The sequence below is a fragment of the Micromonas commoda genome, chromosome 8 (genome assembly GCF_000090985.2).
Source record: "Micromonas commoda chromosome 8, complete sequence".
In the NCBI taxonomy this organism is placed as follows: Eukaryota; Viridiplantae; Chlorophyta; class Mamiellophyceae; order Mamiellales; family Mamiellaceae; genus Micromonas; species Micromonas commoda.
Window position 1 is genome coordinate 315,371 of NC_013045.1, and position 12,302 is coordinate 327,672.

At 66.5% G+C, this 12,302-nt stretch overlaps 7 protein-coding genes across 7 annotated transcripts; 4 read left to right on the top strand and 3 right to left on the bottom strand.

Moving 5' to 3' along the window:
• Positions 1 to 997: 997 nt before the first annotated feature.
• Positions 998 to 2,532, top strand: MICPUN_107027 (predicted protein; the record flags this gene model as incomplete). The annotated part of the gene is made up of 3 exons (XM_002507809.1): positions 998 to 1,219; positions 1,348 to 1,471; positions 1,595 to 2,532. The coding sequence occupies 3 exons, from the start codon at positions 998 to 1,000 to the stop codon at positions 2,485 to 2,487; spliced, it is 1,239 nt and encodes a 412-aa protein (XP_002507855.1). The 3' UTR covers positions 2,488 to 2,532.
• Positions 2,533 to 2,551: 19 nt separating this feature from the next.
• Positions 2,552 to 3,109, bottom strand: MICPUN_101807 (predicted protein; the record flags this gene model as incomplete). Its single annotated transcript, XM_002508099.1, has 1 exon — positions 2,552 to 3,109. The coding sequence occupies one exon, from the start codon at positions 3,107 to 3,109 to the stop codon at positions 2,552 to 2,554; it is 558 nt and encodes a 185-aa protein (XP_002508145.1).
• A 193-nt stretch (positions 3,110 to 3,302) lies between these two features.
• On the top strand, positions 3,303 to 4,600 carry MICPUN_94842 (predicted protein). Its single transcript, XM_002507810.1, has 3 exons — positions 3,303 to 3,426; positions 3,535 to 3,603; positions 3,754 to 4,600. The coding sequence occupies exons 1-3, from the start codon at positions 3,340 to 3,342 to the stop codon at positions 4,474 to 4,476; spliced, it is 879 nt and encodes a 292-aa protein (XP_002507856.1). The 5' UTR covers positions 3,303 to 3,339; the 3' UTR covers positions 4,477 to 4,600.
• Positions 4,599 to 4,898, bottom strand: MICPUN_108746 (predicted protein). Its single transcript, XM_002508100.1, has one exon. It carries the CDS (start codon positions 4,863 to 4,865, stop codon positions 4,662 to 4,664), a length of 204 nt encoding a protein of 67 aa, XP_002508146.1. The 5' UTR covers positions 4,866 to 4,898; the 3' UTR covers positions 4,599 to 4,661.
• A 3,457-nt stretch (positions 4,899 to 8,355) lies between these two features.
• Positions 8,356 to 9,977, top strand: MICPUN_84113 (predicted protein; the record flags this gene model as incomplete). The annotated part of the gene is made up of 2 exons (XM_002507811.1): positions 8,356 to 8,579; positions 8,732 to 9,977. The coding sequence occupies 2 exons, from the start codon at positions 8,356 to 8,358 to the stop codon at positions 9,975 to 9,977; spliced, it is 1,470 nt and encodes a 489-aa protein (XP_002507857.1).
• Positions 9,978 to 10,090: 113 nt separating this feature from the next.
• MICPUN_83988 (predicted protein) lies at positions 10,091 to 10,705 on the bottom strand (the record flags this gene model as incomplete). Its single annotated transcript, XM_002508101.1, has 1 exon — positions 10,091 to 10,705. One exon carries the CDS (start codon positions 10,703 to 10,705, stop codon positions 10,091 to 10,093), a length of 615 nt encoding a protein of 204 aa, XP_002508147.1.
• Positions 10,706 to 11,424: 719 nt separating this feature from the next.
• MICPUN_97735 (bile Acid:Na+ symporter family) lies at positions 11,425 to 12,228 on the top strand (the record flags this gene model as incomplete). The annotated part of the gene is made up of 1 exon (XM_002507812.1): positions 11,425 to 12,228. The coding sequence occupies one exon, from the start codon at positions 11,425 to 11,427 to the stop codon at positions 12,226 to 12,228; it is 804 nt and encodes a 267-aa protein (XP_002507858.1).
• Between the last annotated feature and the right edge of the window lie 74 nt (positions 12,229 to 12,302).

A 12,302-nucleotide genomic window follows, 5' to 3' on the forward strand; every position in this document is an offset into this window, starting at 1 on the left:
CGGTTGGCCCGTCGCCGCCGCGACGGCGGCGATGAGCGGTTCCTTGCCCAGCGAATCCAACCCCAGGACGACCTCCCTGTCGGGATACCTGTCCACGATGAGCGACACGACGGCAGCCTGCGCGGCGGCTCGGCTCGGAAAACGGTACGCGGGGTTGCAGTAGGTGTTGTCCAGAAGCAGCAGGTCCAGCGGCGCCCTCGTGAGGCACTCAGGAATGTTCGCGCTCTTCCCGTCGTCCCCTGCGACGCACCAGTCCTCTCGCCTGAAGTCTCCGGTGTGGTAGATTCGCCCGCACGTTCCCTCGAAGAGGAAGCCGACGCTGCCCGGACAGTGCCCGGCGTCGATCGCGGTCACCGTGAGGAGTTCGCCGGTGCCCCCGAGGTCCACCACGGTGGGTTGGTCCGTCGCGAGGGTCACGATCGAGGTTGGGCCGTCCAGCAGTTTCGGGTACTTGCGAAGGATGAGCGCCTCGGTGATGGCGGTGCAGTAGATCTTCGCGCCGGTCGGGGAGCGCCAGTCATTCTTGAGCCCGACGAGATGATCGCTGTGCGCGTGGGTCAGGAAATGCGCGCCTGGCGGGGTACGGGGGAAACGAAAGGGAGAGGTGAGCGCGGGGTGCCAAGATGTCTCTCGGAGGACTCGACTTTTTGAAGGCGGGGGCGACGGACGGGGCGCGCGGGGGAGGGGCGATGAGGTTTTCTGGGGCGCACCGACGAAGTCCCTGTGGCCCCAGTAGTCCACGGCGAACCCCGAGGCGCCGCAGCGCACGAGGCAGTTCCTCAGCTGCGTCGCCATGTGCCTCGCAACACTGAGCGGGGGGTGCCCAGGATGCTCGCCTCGATCTCGCATCGACAGCGGAACAGCGACAGCGACTCGCTCGCATTTTTCCGTTCAAAAAAAAGCCGAGGGTCCGCAGTGACGGGGGGCGCAGCGAGCTGGACTGAGAAGAGGTCCGACCATGGACTTAGACGGCGTGCTCGATGAGGGCGAGGCCGAGATGATGCGTGAGCTCGAGAACTCCAGCCTGGAGGACGTCCAGATGCGCCAGCGGCTGCTGGAGAACGAGATCCGGGTGCTGAGGGACGAGAGCAACAGGCTGGCGCTCGATCTGCAGGGCGACAAGGAGAAGGTGAAGGAGAACCTCGAGAAGATCAAGATGAACAAGCAGCTCCCGTACCTGGTGGGGAACGTGGTGGAGATCCTGGACCTCAAGCCCGAGGTACGCGTCAATTCGTGCTCGCATCGAACCCCCGTCACTCGCTCCGACCGCGACCCCGAGAGGGGAGAGGTTTTTCCCTTTATCTGACCCAGATCTGACCTCACCCCGCCCCGTCGCGACCCACGCAGGACGAGGAGGAGGACGACGGCGCGAACGTAGATTTGGACAGCAAACGTCAGGGCAAGGCCGTGGTGCTCAAGACCACGACGAGGCAGACCATCTTCCTGCCCGTCATCGGTCTCGTCGACGGAGGTGAGCGCATCGTCCGCCCAAGATCTCGCCCCCACGTTTCCGCTCGCGCACCAACCGCCCAAACACAGCTGTGCGCTTTTTCTCCGCCCTCTCACCCGCGCACCCTCCGTCCACCGAATGCAGACAAGCTGAAGCCCGCGGATCTGGTGGGCGTCAATAAGGACTCGTATCTCATCCTCGACATGCTCCCCGCGGAGTACGACAGCCGCGTCAAGGCCATGGAGGTTGACGAGAAGCCCACCGAGGATTACACCGACATCGGCGGCCTCGACAAGCAGATCCAGGAGCTCACCGAGGCGGTGGTCCTGCCCATGACCCACGCGGAGAAGTTCAAGACGCTGGGCATTCGCGCGCCCAAGGGTGTCCTGCTTTACGGCCCTCCCGGCACCGGCAAGACGCTCATCGCGCGCGCCTGCGCGGCGCAGACGAACGCCGCGTACCTGAAGCTCGCGGGTCCCCTCCTCGTGCAGATGTTCATCGGCGACGGCGCCAAACTCGTGCGCGACGCCTTTGCGTTGGCCAAGGAGAAGGCGCCCGCGATCATCTTCATCGACGAGATCGACGCGATCGGCACCAAACGGTTCGACTCGGACACCAACGGTGACCGCGAGGTGCAGCGCACCATGCTCGAGCTGCTGAACCAGCTGGACGGGTTCTCGAGCGACGACAGGGTGAAGATCATCGCGGCGACGAACAGGGCGGACATCCTGGACCCCGCGCTGCTCCGCTCCGGTCGTTTGGACCGCAAGATTGAGTTCCCGCATCCCAACGAGGACGCCAGGGCTCAGATCATGGAGATTCACTCGAGGAAGATGAACCTCAGCGGCGAGGTGAACTTTGACGAGTTGGCGCGATCCACGGATGACTTCAACGCGGCGCAGCTCAAGGCGGTGTGCGTCGAGGCGGGGATGCTGGCGCTGCGCAGGGACGGGACGGAGGTGACGCACGAGGACTTCAACGAGGGGATCATCGCGGTGCAGGCCAAGAAGAAGAGTGACCTATTCTACTACGCATAGACGGATCGGCGCTTTACGTGTTGTTACAACCGCCTAAAAACAAAACAATTTTCTCTTCAAAGCCTCAACCCAACATGCTGCGCTCCATGTGTTCCGACATCAACCTCTTATAACACTCGTCCATGTCATCGAACGCTTCACTCTTGTACAGACCCCAGTCAAACTCTTTGGACAAGTACACGTCTCGCACCTCTATTATCCGCACCGCCGCGAGCCTGCAGTTCAGCTTGGGGTGCCTGATCAACTTCTCCAGCCACTCGCCGTCCCACAGCTTTCCGAGCGGGTTCTGGCTCAGGAACGTCGTCAAATCGTCGTGCAGCTCCGTGTAGCTCGGGTCGTCATGACATTCGTTCCCAAAACCCTCTTCCTGCGCCAAGACCACGCGCACCGCGACCATGGTGACCAGGAGCTTCAGCTGCTTCGCAGCCTTCAGTTCCGGTGGATACGTTTTGTCCTGGAAGCAGTCCTGCGGCACGACAAATGGGGGAGCGTTCATGTCCTCGTTTCCGGCTGCCCGAACGATACGCGCGGCGCGTCGTCCGTGATCGATTGGTCGGCCTCGGGGCCCCGGCGAGACCCTCGAGTGCCCACACGCCACCGCCGCGGCCGTCGAACAAGCCATGGCTCGAGGCGGTTGTGATGACGGTGAAGGGGAGCAAAACGAATCGATTGACTTCGTCGGTGTCCGGCCGACTTTCTCGCTGATTTATGAGTCGTTAAACGGAATTTTCCCCGTATGTAGGTCGGTTGCACGTTTGCCTCGCCGCCGTCAAACACGCTTCACAGCGGTTCGGCAACGCTCTCTTTCACCCGCCCCGAGACGACGCCCGTGAAGGCTCGCAGGTGGCGAAGATGGTTGGCAAGATGCGCTGGGGAGACTCCGCGGAGCTCGACGACGATGGGGACTTCGACATGTCCGCCGCGCTGCCCGCCAGCCAGGTGAGCGCCGCGTCCGATCACGAACCTCCTCGCACCTCCCTCTTCGCAGCTCGCCGTGGAGAGGCGCAAACCCTGACGGCTCACCGGACGTTCCCCCAACCCCGACAGGTCATCGGCCCCGACGCGAACGGTGTCAAGACGTACATCGACTACAAGGTCAAGGACGACGGCCTCAAGGTGCGCGATCGCACCTCTCGCCCGCGTCCCAACCCTAGCGGCGCCACCCAAACATTTTTCCCACCCACCGACGCACCCGAAAACTCCGCCTCCGACGATGAATTCGTCCCTCACCTCTCATCACCGCCATTCGTCCTCTCGTCCGTCCAGGTGCGAACGGTGAAGAAGGTGCGCGTGCACACCGAGACGAAGAAGGTGACCCCCGCGATGGCGGCGCGGAAGAAGTGGGCCAAGTTCGGCGACGCGCAGAGGTACAAGCCGGGCGACGAGTCCATGACGGCTGTGTCCATCGAGGAGATCTTCCTGGAGAGGTACCGCGCGACGCCGAAGTCCGAGAGCGAGAAGCAGGGCGACGAGCTCGCCAAGATGGCCAGCAGCAACACCTCCCTCCTGGTCTGCCGCATCTGCGGCAAGAAGGGCGACCACTGGACCACCAAGTGCCCGTACAAGGACCTCGCGTCGATGAACACCCTCGGCTTGGGCGACTCCAAACCGCCGGGCGACGACGACGGCCCCGGCAAGGGGCCCGGCAAGGGCGGCTACGTGCCGCCGTCCATGCGCGCGGGCGCCAGCAGCGGCGCGTCCATGGGAGAATCCATGAACCGCAGGAGGGAGGAGAACTCCGTCCGCGTGAGCAACCTGTCCGAGGACACCCGCGAGCAGGATCTCCAGGAGCTGTTCCGCCCCTTCGGTCCCGTGACTCGCATCTACGTCGCGTTCAACAGGGAGACGGGCGAGTCCCGGGGGTTCGCATTCGTCAACTTCGTCAACAAGGACGACGCGCAGCGGGCGATCAACAAGCTGGACGGGTACGGGTACGATAACCTCATCCTCCGCGTCGAGTGGGCCGCGCCCAGGGAGGAGAGGAAGTGAGCGACGCGCGCGTGACCGGGGGGCGGAGGGAGAAAAATTGGACGCGGCGGCGGTTCGGTTGTTCATATCTTGAAGCTAGACCACCTTCGTGAAGGTGACTCTTAACGAAAGCGAAGATTTTTCCAATGGCGATTGTTCCAATCGCGCGATGTGTGTATCATATCGTATGTACGCGTCGAGGGATCTCAACGCATCTCTCCCGGTCGCCCGCCCCCTCTCCGAGCCTCGCGCCTCTCCTTGGCCGTCGGCGACCTTCGCAGGGCGTTCGCCTCCTCGCCCGTCGCCGCCGCCGCCGCCTCCAGCGCGCGCCGCGTCTTCGCGTCCATCGCTCCGCCCAGACCCATCCGCTTGATCGCCGCCAGCGTCGACCGAGCGTCCGTCGGGTGCATCGACGCCGCCGTCTCCAACGCCGCCTTCAACAGCGGCCCGACGGACCCGTGCCCAGGCGCGCCCTCGCCGCAGTCCGCGTACGCCCTCGCCACGGACGCGACGTCACGCGCGTACATCCGCGGCGCCTCCCTCGCGACGGCGGCGTCGAGCGCCGATCGCGCCGTCGCCGTCAGCTTGCCGCACACGCGCGCCGACGCGAAGGCGCCCACGACGTCGGCGATTTCGTCGGCGTCCATGTTCGCCGCCTCCCGGACGCAGCCGTCGACGCACGCGGACACGACGGACCACGGCGGGGATTCCCCGGCGTCGGCGTACCCCTCCAGCGTCCCGGCGATGTTCTTGGGGGTGAACCGGGGCGCCTCTCGAGCGGCGGCGCGAGCCAACGCATCCTTGACGCCGTTCGACGGCGCGACGCCCGCTCGGCGAAAGGCGCGGATCGCGTCGCCGATAGCCTCCGGGCCAAAGGCGCCAGCCGCGGATGACGCGGCCCCCTTGGCGTCCACCTTGGATTCGAGTCGGAGCACCGCGCGGCCGAGGGCGTCGCCGGCGGACGGAGGCATGGGCGCGCACCCGGCGTCGGCGAAGGCGTCGAGCGTCTTGACGACGTCCCCGGCTCGCATCGCGGGGGCGGCGTTGACGACGGCTTTGGCGAGCGCCTCGCGGGTGGTCGCCGCGGGCTTGACGCGTTTCGAGGTGAACACCGCGAGCGCGTCCACGGCGTCGGACGGGTCGGAGAACTTGGCAATCTTCTGGAGCAGTCCGGACGCCTCCGGCGCGGCGCCCGCGCGGTGGTAGCCGACGAGGACAGACGCGACATCCTCGGGGGACATCCGCGAAGCCTCGCGGGTGACAGCCGCGTCGAGCGCCGCCCTGGCGTCGCCGGGGAGTCCTTTGTTCGGCTTGGCGAAGCCGAAGGAGGACAGCACGTCCGCGATTTCCCTCGCGTCCATCTTGGGAGCCTCCCTCGCCGCCGCCGCAGCCAACTTGGCAACGACCCTTCGCGTGAGCGCATCCGCCCCCTGAAGCCCCGCGCCGACGCCTCGCGCGCTGCCCAGCCCGTGGAGCACCTCCGCGATCGCCTTAGGGGTGGCCCTGGTCGCCTCGCGGACGATCGCGGCGAACATCGCCTCCCTCGCCTTGTCCCCGGGGACGACTTTCGCCGCCGCGAACGCCTCGAGCATATCCGCGACGTTTCGCATCGACGCCCTCTTCGTCAAGGTGGGCCCGGCGCAGGCGGCGTCGATGTGCTTGGACACGCGCGGGGGTACCACCGCCCGGGCTCCCGCGAACCTTCGCAGCACGTCGACGACGTCGTTGGCGCCGATCTTCTCCGCGGGCGTCCGTTCGATTCGCTCGGCGGCGTCGGCGATTGACTCGGGAGAATTTGGCGTTGGGGCGGCTCGCTCGGCGGCGATGGCGGCGGCGCGCTCCTCCGCCTGCGACAGCGCGAGCTCGCGCGCCGCCTCGTCGTTACCTCCCGCGGCCGCGGTGGTGGCGATGAGGCGATCGAGCGTTCTGGTCTTACCCCTCGCCGCCGCCTCCGCGTCGAGCAAGTCCCTGTACCTCGCCTCCACCTCGGACCGAAGCGACTTTGCCGCGTCGAGCTTGAGCGCGTAGGCATCCTTGGACTCGGCGATGGACGCGCACGCGCGCTTGGCGTCAGCCTTGAGCATCGCCACCTCACCCGGGGTGTACTCCGAGCACACGTGCTCCTTCACCGTCTGCGGCTTGAGCATCGCGACCATGGCGTCGATGGAGTTGGACAGTTTATCGCACTCGTCAAAGTACTCGTCAGGCATCACGTACCCGTTCGGCAGGACAAAGGTGGTGGATCTCTCCTCCCGGCCAAACTTGACCGCCTTACCGCCCTCGAGCGTTCGCTCCACGGCCACCACCTTGCCAATCTTTTTGCCGTCGCGGTGCGAGGCGCCAGCCTTGTTCTCCGCCGCGATCTCCGCGGCGCGCGCAGCCTTGGTCTGCTCGTACATGGCTCGTCGGCTGCACCTGCCGCCACCCGTCTGGACGTCGAGGAGCGTCGCCTTGATCGCGCCGAGCGCGCGCGCGAGGTCGTCCCCACTCGCGTCCCTCGCCCGTTCACGGCACACCTTCTTCCCCGCGCGCATCGCCGCGCCCATCTCGTCCGCCTTGGCCGAGAACTCGTCGCACACCTCCCTCGCCTTTTCAAACGCGTCGTACGCATCCTCCGCCGCCTTTCCCGCGTCCGTCATCGCGACGTGCGAGGCGTTGTACGCCGCCTGCAGGCCGTACACGGACCCGCACACCCGCGCGTCCCGCAGGTGGCACAGCGACGCGAGCGAGTGGTCGTACTCGTAATCGGTGGAGTCCTTGAACGTGGCGCCACCCGCGGCGCGAGCGGCGGTCGCGTCGATGGATCGGCCGAACACCACGCGGCCGTCTCTTCGCCGATCGCCGCCCATCGTGGAAGATACCGTGTTGAGCGCCCTCGCGACGGTATCCGCGGCGCCCAGCGCGCCGCACACCCCGCGGGACACGATGGATCCCACCTTGAGGAACACCGGGTTGGCGCCTTTGGGGTCGGCGCCTAACGAGGCGCACGAGCGCGACAGCGACGACGATCGCGACGGATCGGGCTCGAGCCCCCCGGGGATCTCCTTCTCGCCGACGTGCGCCTCGTAAGGGATGGTGAGGCAGATGGCGTTCGGGGGCGGGGGACACGGCGAGGACGTGCCGATGTCCGAGCCTGCGGGAACGGGCGGGGCGGGGGCGGGGTGAGACGGAGGTTTCGTCCTGGTTGGCGGTTTTTTGGTGGTGGTTTCACCGGTGGCGCATTTTTGGCGGGGAAGATCACGGGGCTCGTCGCGGGGAGGCGACGTTCGACCGGCGCGCACCCTCGGGGAAGGCGGCGTCGATGGCCGCGTGTATCTCGTAGCTTCCGTTTGGGTCGGCCGCGGCGACCCGCGCCACCCCGGAGCACGCGAGCGCCAGGCCGGCGAGCGCCAGGCGACTCGCGACCCGCCCGAACTCGGCGAGCGGTGGGTGGCCGCTCGTCCGTTGACGGCGTCGGCGCGCGGGGAACGCGCGGGGGGCGTCGCCGCCCGCGGGAGGGTGCGCGTCGGGAGATCCGACCATCGAGACGATTTCCACGCGCGAGGGAGGCCCTCGTCGTGCGCTCGATGTGGCGAGCCTTCGTTGTTTTGGATTTGGGTGTTGAGAGCTGGTGTGATGCGAGAGCTCCATCCGCAGACGGACGCCCGCGTGTGCGGTTTTTTATACGGGCGTTTTGAACCGTCAGACAAACCCAGAACCCGGGCTGAAATCGCGTGACAGTTTTTCTGACGACTCGCGTGATGGAGGGAGATGACAAACCGGTGACACGCCCCGCCTTCGCCGCTTTTCGGCCGTGGAGGATTGGCACACGCGGGACACGCGCCCCGAGCGACACCGTCCGGGTTATATCCGCATCCGACCCGCGCAACGCTCCTCTCCGTGATGGCGACGACAGCGACGATGCGCTCGCACGCGACGGCGCCGGCGCGCCTCAGCGCGCGGGGCGCCCTCGGCTCGTCCGGGCAACTGTCGAAAACGCGGGCCGCCACGCGAAACGCGCGTCGCGCCGTGACTCGCGCCGCGGGGGCGCCCGCCGCGAGCGCCGAGAAGCGAACGGCGACCAACGCGCTCACCAAGAAGGATCTCGTGGCCTACCTCGAGTCCGGCTGCAAGCCCAAATCCCAGTGGAGGCGCGTCGCCCCTCTTCGCGCCCCCGTCGCTCTCGCTTTCCGCGCCTCTTATCCTCGGCGGCCGCAAAAAGCGCGCGGGATGACGTAGACACCTATAGACGCCCCTTCTGACGATGAACCCACCCCGCGCGCTCCACCGCACGCAGGATCGGCACCGAGCACGAGAAGTTCGGGTACCAGCTCGCGAACCTCCGCCCCATGGAGTACGACGCGCACGTCGCCAAGCTCCTTCACGCCCTGGTGGACAGGTTCGACTGGGAGCCAATCACGGAATCCGGCAACATCATCGGGTGCAAGCTCAACGGCCAGAGCGTCACGCTCGAGCCCGGCGGCCAGTTCGAGCTCTCCGGCGCGCCCCTCGCCAACCTGCACCAGACCTGCGCCGAGGTCCACTCGCACCTCTACCAGGTCAAGACGGTCGCCAAAGAGATTGGCGTGTCGTTCCTCGGGCTCGGGTTCCAACCCAAGTGGTCCGTCGCCGATACCCCCGTGATGCCCAAGGGCCGATACAAGATCATGAAAGAGTACATGCCCAAGCGGGGTAACAAGGGACTGGACATGATGTTCCGGACGTGCACCATCCAGGTCAACCTGGATTTCGAGTCCGAGGAGGACATGGTGCGAAAGTTTCGAACCAGCCTGGCGCTCCAACCAATCGCCACCGCGCTCTTTGCCAACTCGCCCTTTTGCGACGGCAAGCCGAGCGGGCAGAAATCCTTACGCTCGGACGTGTGGACGGACACTGACCCGGACCGTACCGGGTCCCTGCAGTGGGTCTTCGAGGACGACTTCGGCTTCGACAGGTACGCCGAGTACGTGCTGGACGTGCCCATGTACTTTGTCTACCGCGACGGGGTGTACCACGACGTGACGGGCGAATCTTTTCGGGCATTCATGCGCGGGGAGCTCCCGCAGTTCCCCGGCGAGTACCCCACTTTGGACGACTGGGAGCAGCACCTCACGACGTGCTTCCCCGAGGTGCGCCTGAAGCGGTACATGGAGATGCGCGGCGCGGACGGAGGGCCGTGGGGGAACATTTGCGCGCTCCCCGCGGTGTGGGTAGGTTTGCTCTACGATGAAACCGCGCTGGCGAACGCAGAGGCGCTCGTGGCGGACTGGACGCCGGAGGAGCGCGAGTACCTGCGCGTGGCGGTGACGAAGGACGGGCTTCAGACGAAGTTCCGGGACGGTACGGTGCAGGACATCGCGGTGGAGATGGTGCGAATCTCGAAGGAGGGTTTGACTCGGCGGGGGTGCAACGAGGAAAACTTCGTGGACGGCTTGATGGAGATGGCGACGAGCGGACAGACGCAGGCGGACAAGCTGCTGGACGCGTACGTGAACAAGTGGGGCATGGACATCGACAGGGTGTACAACGAGCTCTCCTACTGAAACCGACCGTTCGTCGTCGACTCGTGTTAGCCGCCGAGACGTAGACGTGATGATACGTTGGGCACGTGTTGTGATTGAAAAAAGCTTGGAAAAAACTCTCTCGTCTCATTCATTCACAACGAAGGGAGCGGCGGTTCGGGTCGCTTCTCTCTCACAATCGCCGACACCGCCTTGAAGTTCTCCGCCTCCGCCGTCTTGAGAAGGTCGAACAGCGCCATCTCCGACGTGCTCAGCATCGCGCCGCTCGCCTCGAGTCGCCTCAGCGCGACCGCCCTGTCCGTCGGCCGCTGCGAGCTGACGCCGTCGACGAGCACGTGCACCTCCCATCCCCTGGCCATCAGGTCCATCGCCGTCTGGAACACGCACACGTGCGACTCCAGCCCCATCAGCACCGCCTGATCGCGGTTCATGCCCCCCAAGCGTTCGTCCACCTCCGGGGTTATCATGCTGAACAGCTTCTTCGCGACGGGCGGGGCGCGCGGGTCGAGATTCGGCGCGAGCTCATCCACCGTGGCGCCGAGGCGCTCGGGATACTGCTCGGTGACGACGGCGGGCATGCCGAGGATCTTCCCCGCGCGCAACATCATCGACGAGACGTGCACGCAGTGGTCGAATCCGTGGATGACGGTGCGGAAGCGCTCCTGGACGTCGCACACGAAGACGGCGGTCCTCGCGGGATCGAGCCTCCCGGGGAGGGGTGGGGCATCGGCGCCACGCGGGGCGGACATGGACCGGGACGAGCGGACGCGACGGGTGACGGGGCGGGTGACGATGCGGTCGGGGTGTCGGTTCGATCGCCCGAGCGCGGCGGTGGAGGGTGTCAGCGCGTGGCGGCACCCGAGCCGCGACATCTCCTGTGTTACTGTTCGCGATTTGCCAAACGTCGACTGAGGAACGAACAACGACGACGGCCAACCCACACTCGTCCGCGCGTCTCCGCCGCCGCGCTCCGCGAATGGCGTCGTCCTTCGTCGTTCCCCTCGCGCGTGGCGTGACGTCCCACCCGCCCGCCGCGGCGGCGGCGGCCGGCCCCATCGTCGCGCGTCGCTCGCTCGCACCGTCGTCGCGTCCCTCGTCCTCGCGGGCCGGTCCGAGATTCTCGCGATGCGCACCTTCCCGGGGCGCCGCGCGAGTCCGCGCCAACGGGTACGGGTACGGGTACGGGTACGGGTTCAAGTACGGACACGGGTACGGCAACGCCTACGGCGTTCCCGAGCTGAGCGGCGGATCCGCGGGGCCCCGCCCGTCGGTCCCCCCCGCGTCGTCCTCGTCCGAGAAATCCGAAAAGACGAACGGAGGATCGGCTTCGCCCATCTTGGCGGCGTTGAACGCGGCGACGAACGCGTTTCCCCTCTGGGTCCTCCTCGGCGCCGTCGTCGGCATGACCGCCCCGTCCATGGTCACCTGGTTCAAGGGCACCGCCATCACCCTCGCCCTGTCCGTCACCATGCTCGGCATGGGACTCACGCTCGAGTTGGACGACTTTCTCGACGCCGTCAAGAAACCGAAACAGGTCGCGCTCGGAGTCGCGCTGCAGTACACGATCATGCCCACGCTCGGTCTCGTCATCGGCAAACTCTTCCCCGTCGCCCGGCCCGTCGCCGTGGGCCTCATCCTGGTCGGGTGCTGCCCCGGGGGCACCGCGAGTAACCTCGTCACCTACCTCGGCCGAGCCAACGTAGCGCTCTCCGTGGTTTTGACCACGGCGTCGACGTTTCTGGCGTGCGCGCTGACGCCTCTGATGACGAAGACGCTGGCGGGGACGCTGGTGCCGGTGCCCGCGTCCGGGTTGTTCGCCAGCACGCTTCAGGTGGTGCTGCTGCCCATACTCGGCGGGTTAGCGCTGAAGCGGTGGTTCCCGGAGGCGGTGAAAAAGGTTACGCCGTTTTGCCCGCCCTTCGCCGTCGCCACCGTCGCGCTCGTGTGTTCCAGCGTCATCGGCTCCTCCTCCGTCGCCATCGCCTCCGCGGGCGGCGCGCTCATCGCCGCGGTTGCGACGCTGCACGCGTGCGGGTTCGCGCTCGGGTACGGCGTCGCGTGCGCGTTTGGATTTCCCGAGCCCGATCGTCGGACGGTGTCCATCGAGGTTGGGATGCAAAACAGCGCGCTCGGCGTCGTGCTCGCGACGGCGCACTTCGCGGATCCGCTCGTGGCGGTGCCGTGCGCGATATCGGCGACGGTGCACTCGTGCCTGGGGAGCGCGCTGGCGGGGACGTGGCGCGCGTTGGACGATGGGAAGAACAGGGCGTGAAAGTAGTCTAGTAGTGGGCGGGAGGAAGGAGGGACGAAGTAGGCGACGCTTCGTGACGCTTTGTACAATCGAAT

What these genes read in the sequence shown, in the direction of transcription:
- MICPUN_108746 (XM_002508100.1), bottom strand. Translation starts at nt 4,865, where the DNA reads ATGCACCCGACGGACGCTCGGTCGACGCTGGCGGCGATCAAGCGGATG.
- MICPUN_94842 (XM_002507810.1), top strand. Translation starts at nt 3,340, where the DNA reads ATGGTTGGCAAGATGCGCTGGGGAGACTCCGCGGAGCTCGACGACGAT. An exon ending in CCGCGCTGCCCGCCAGCCAG is followed by an intron (nt 3,427 to 3,534) that starts GTGAGCGCCGCG and finishes CAACCCCGACAG; the next exon opens with GTCATCGGCCCCGACGCGAA. An exon ending in TCAAGGACGACGGCCTCAAG is followed by an intron (nt 3,604 to 3,753) that starts GTGCGCGATCGC and finishes TCGTCCGTCCAG; the next exon opens with GTGCGAACGGTGAAGAAGGT.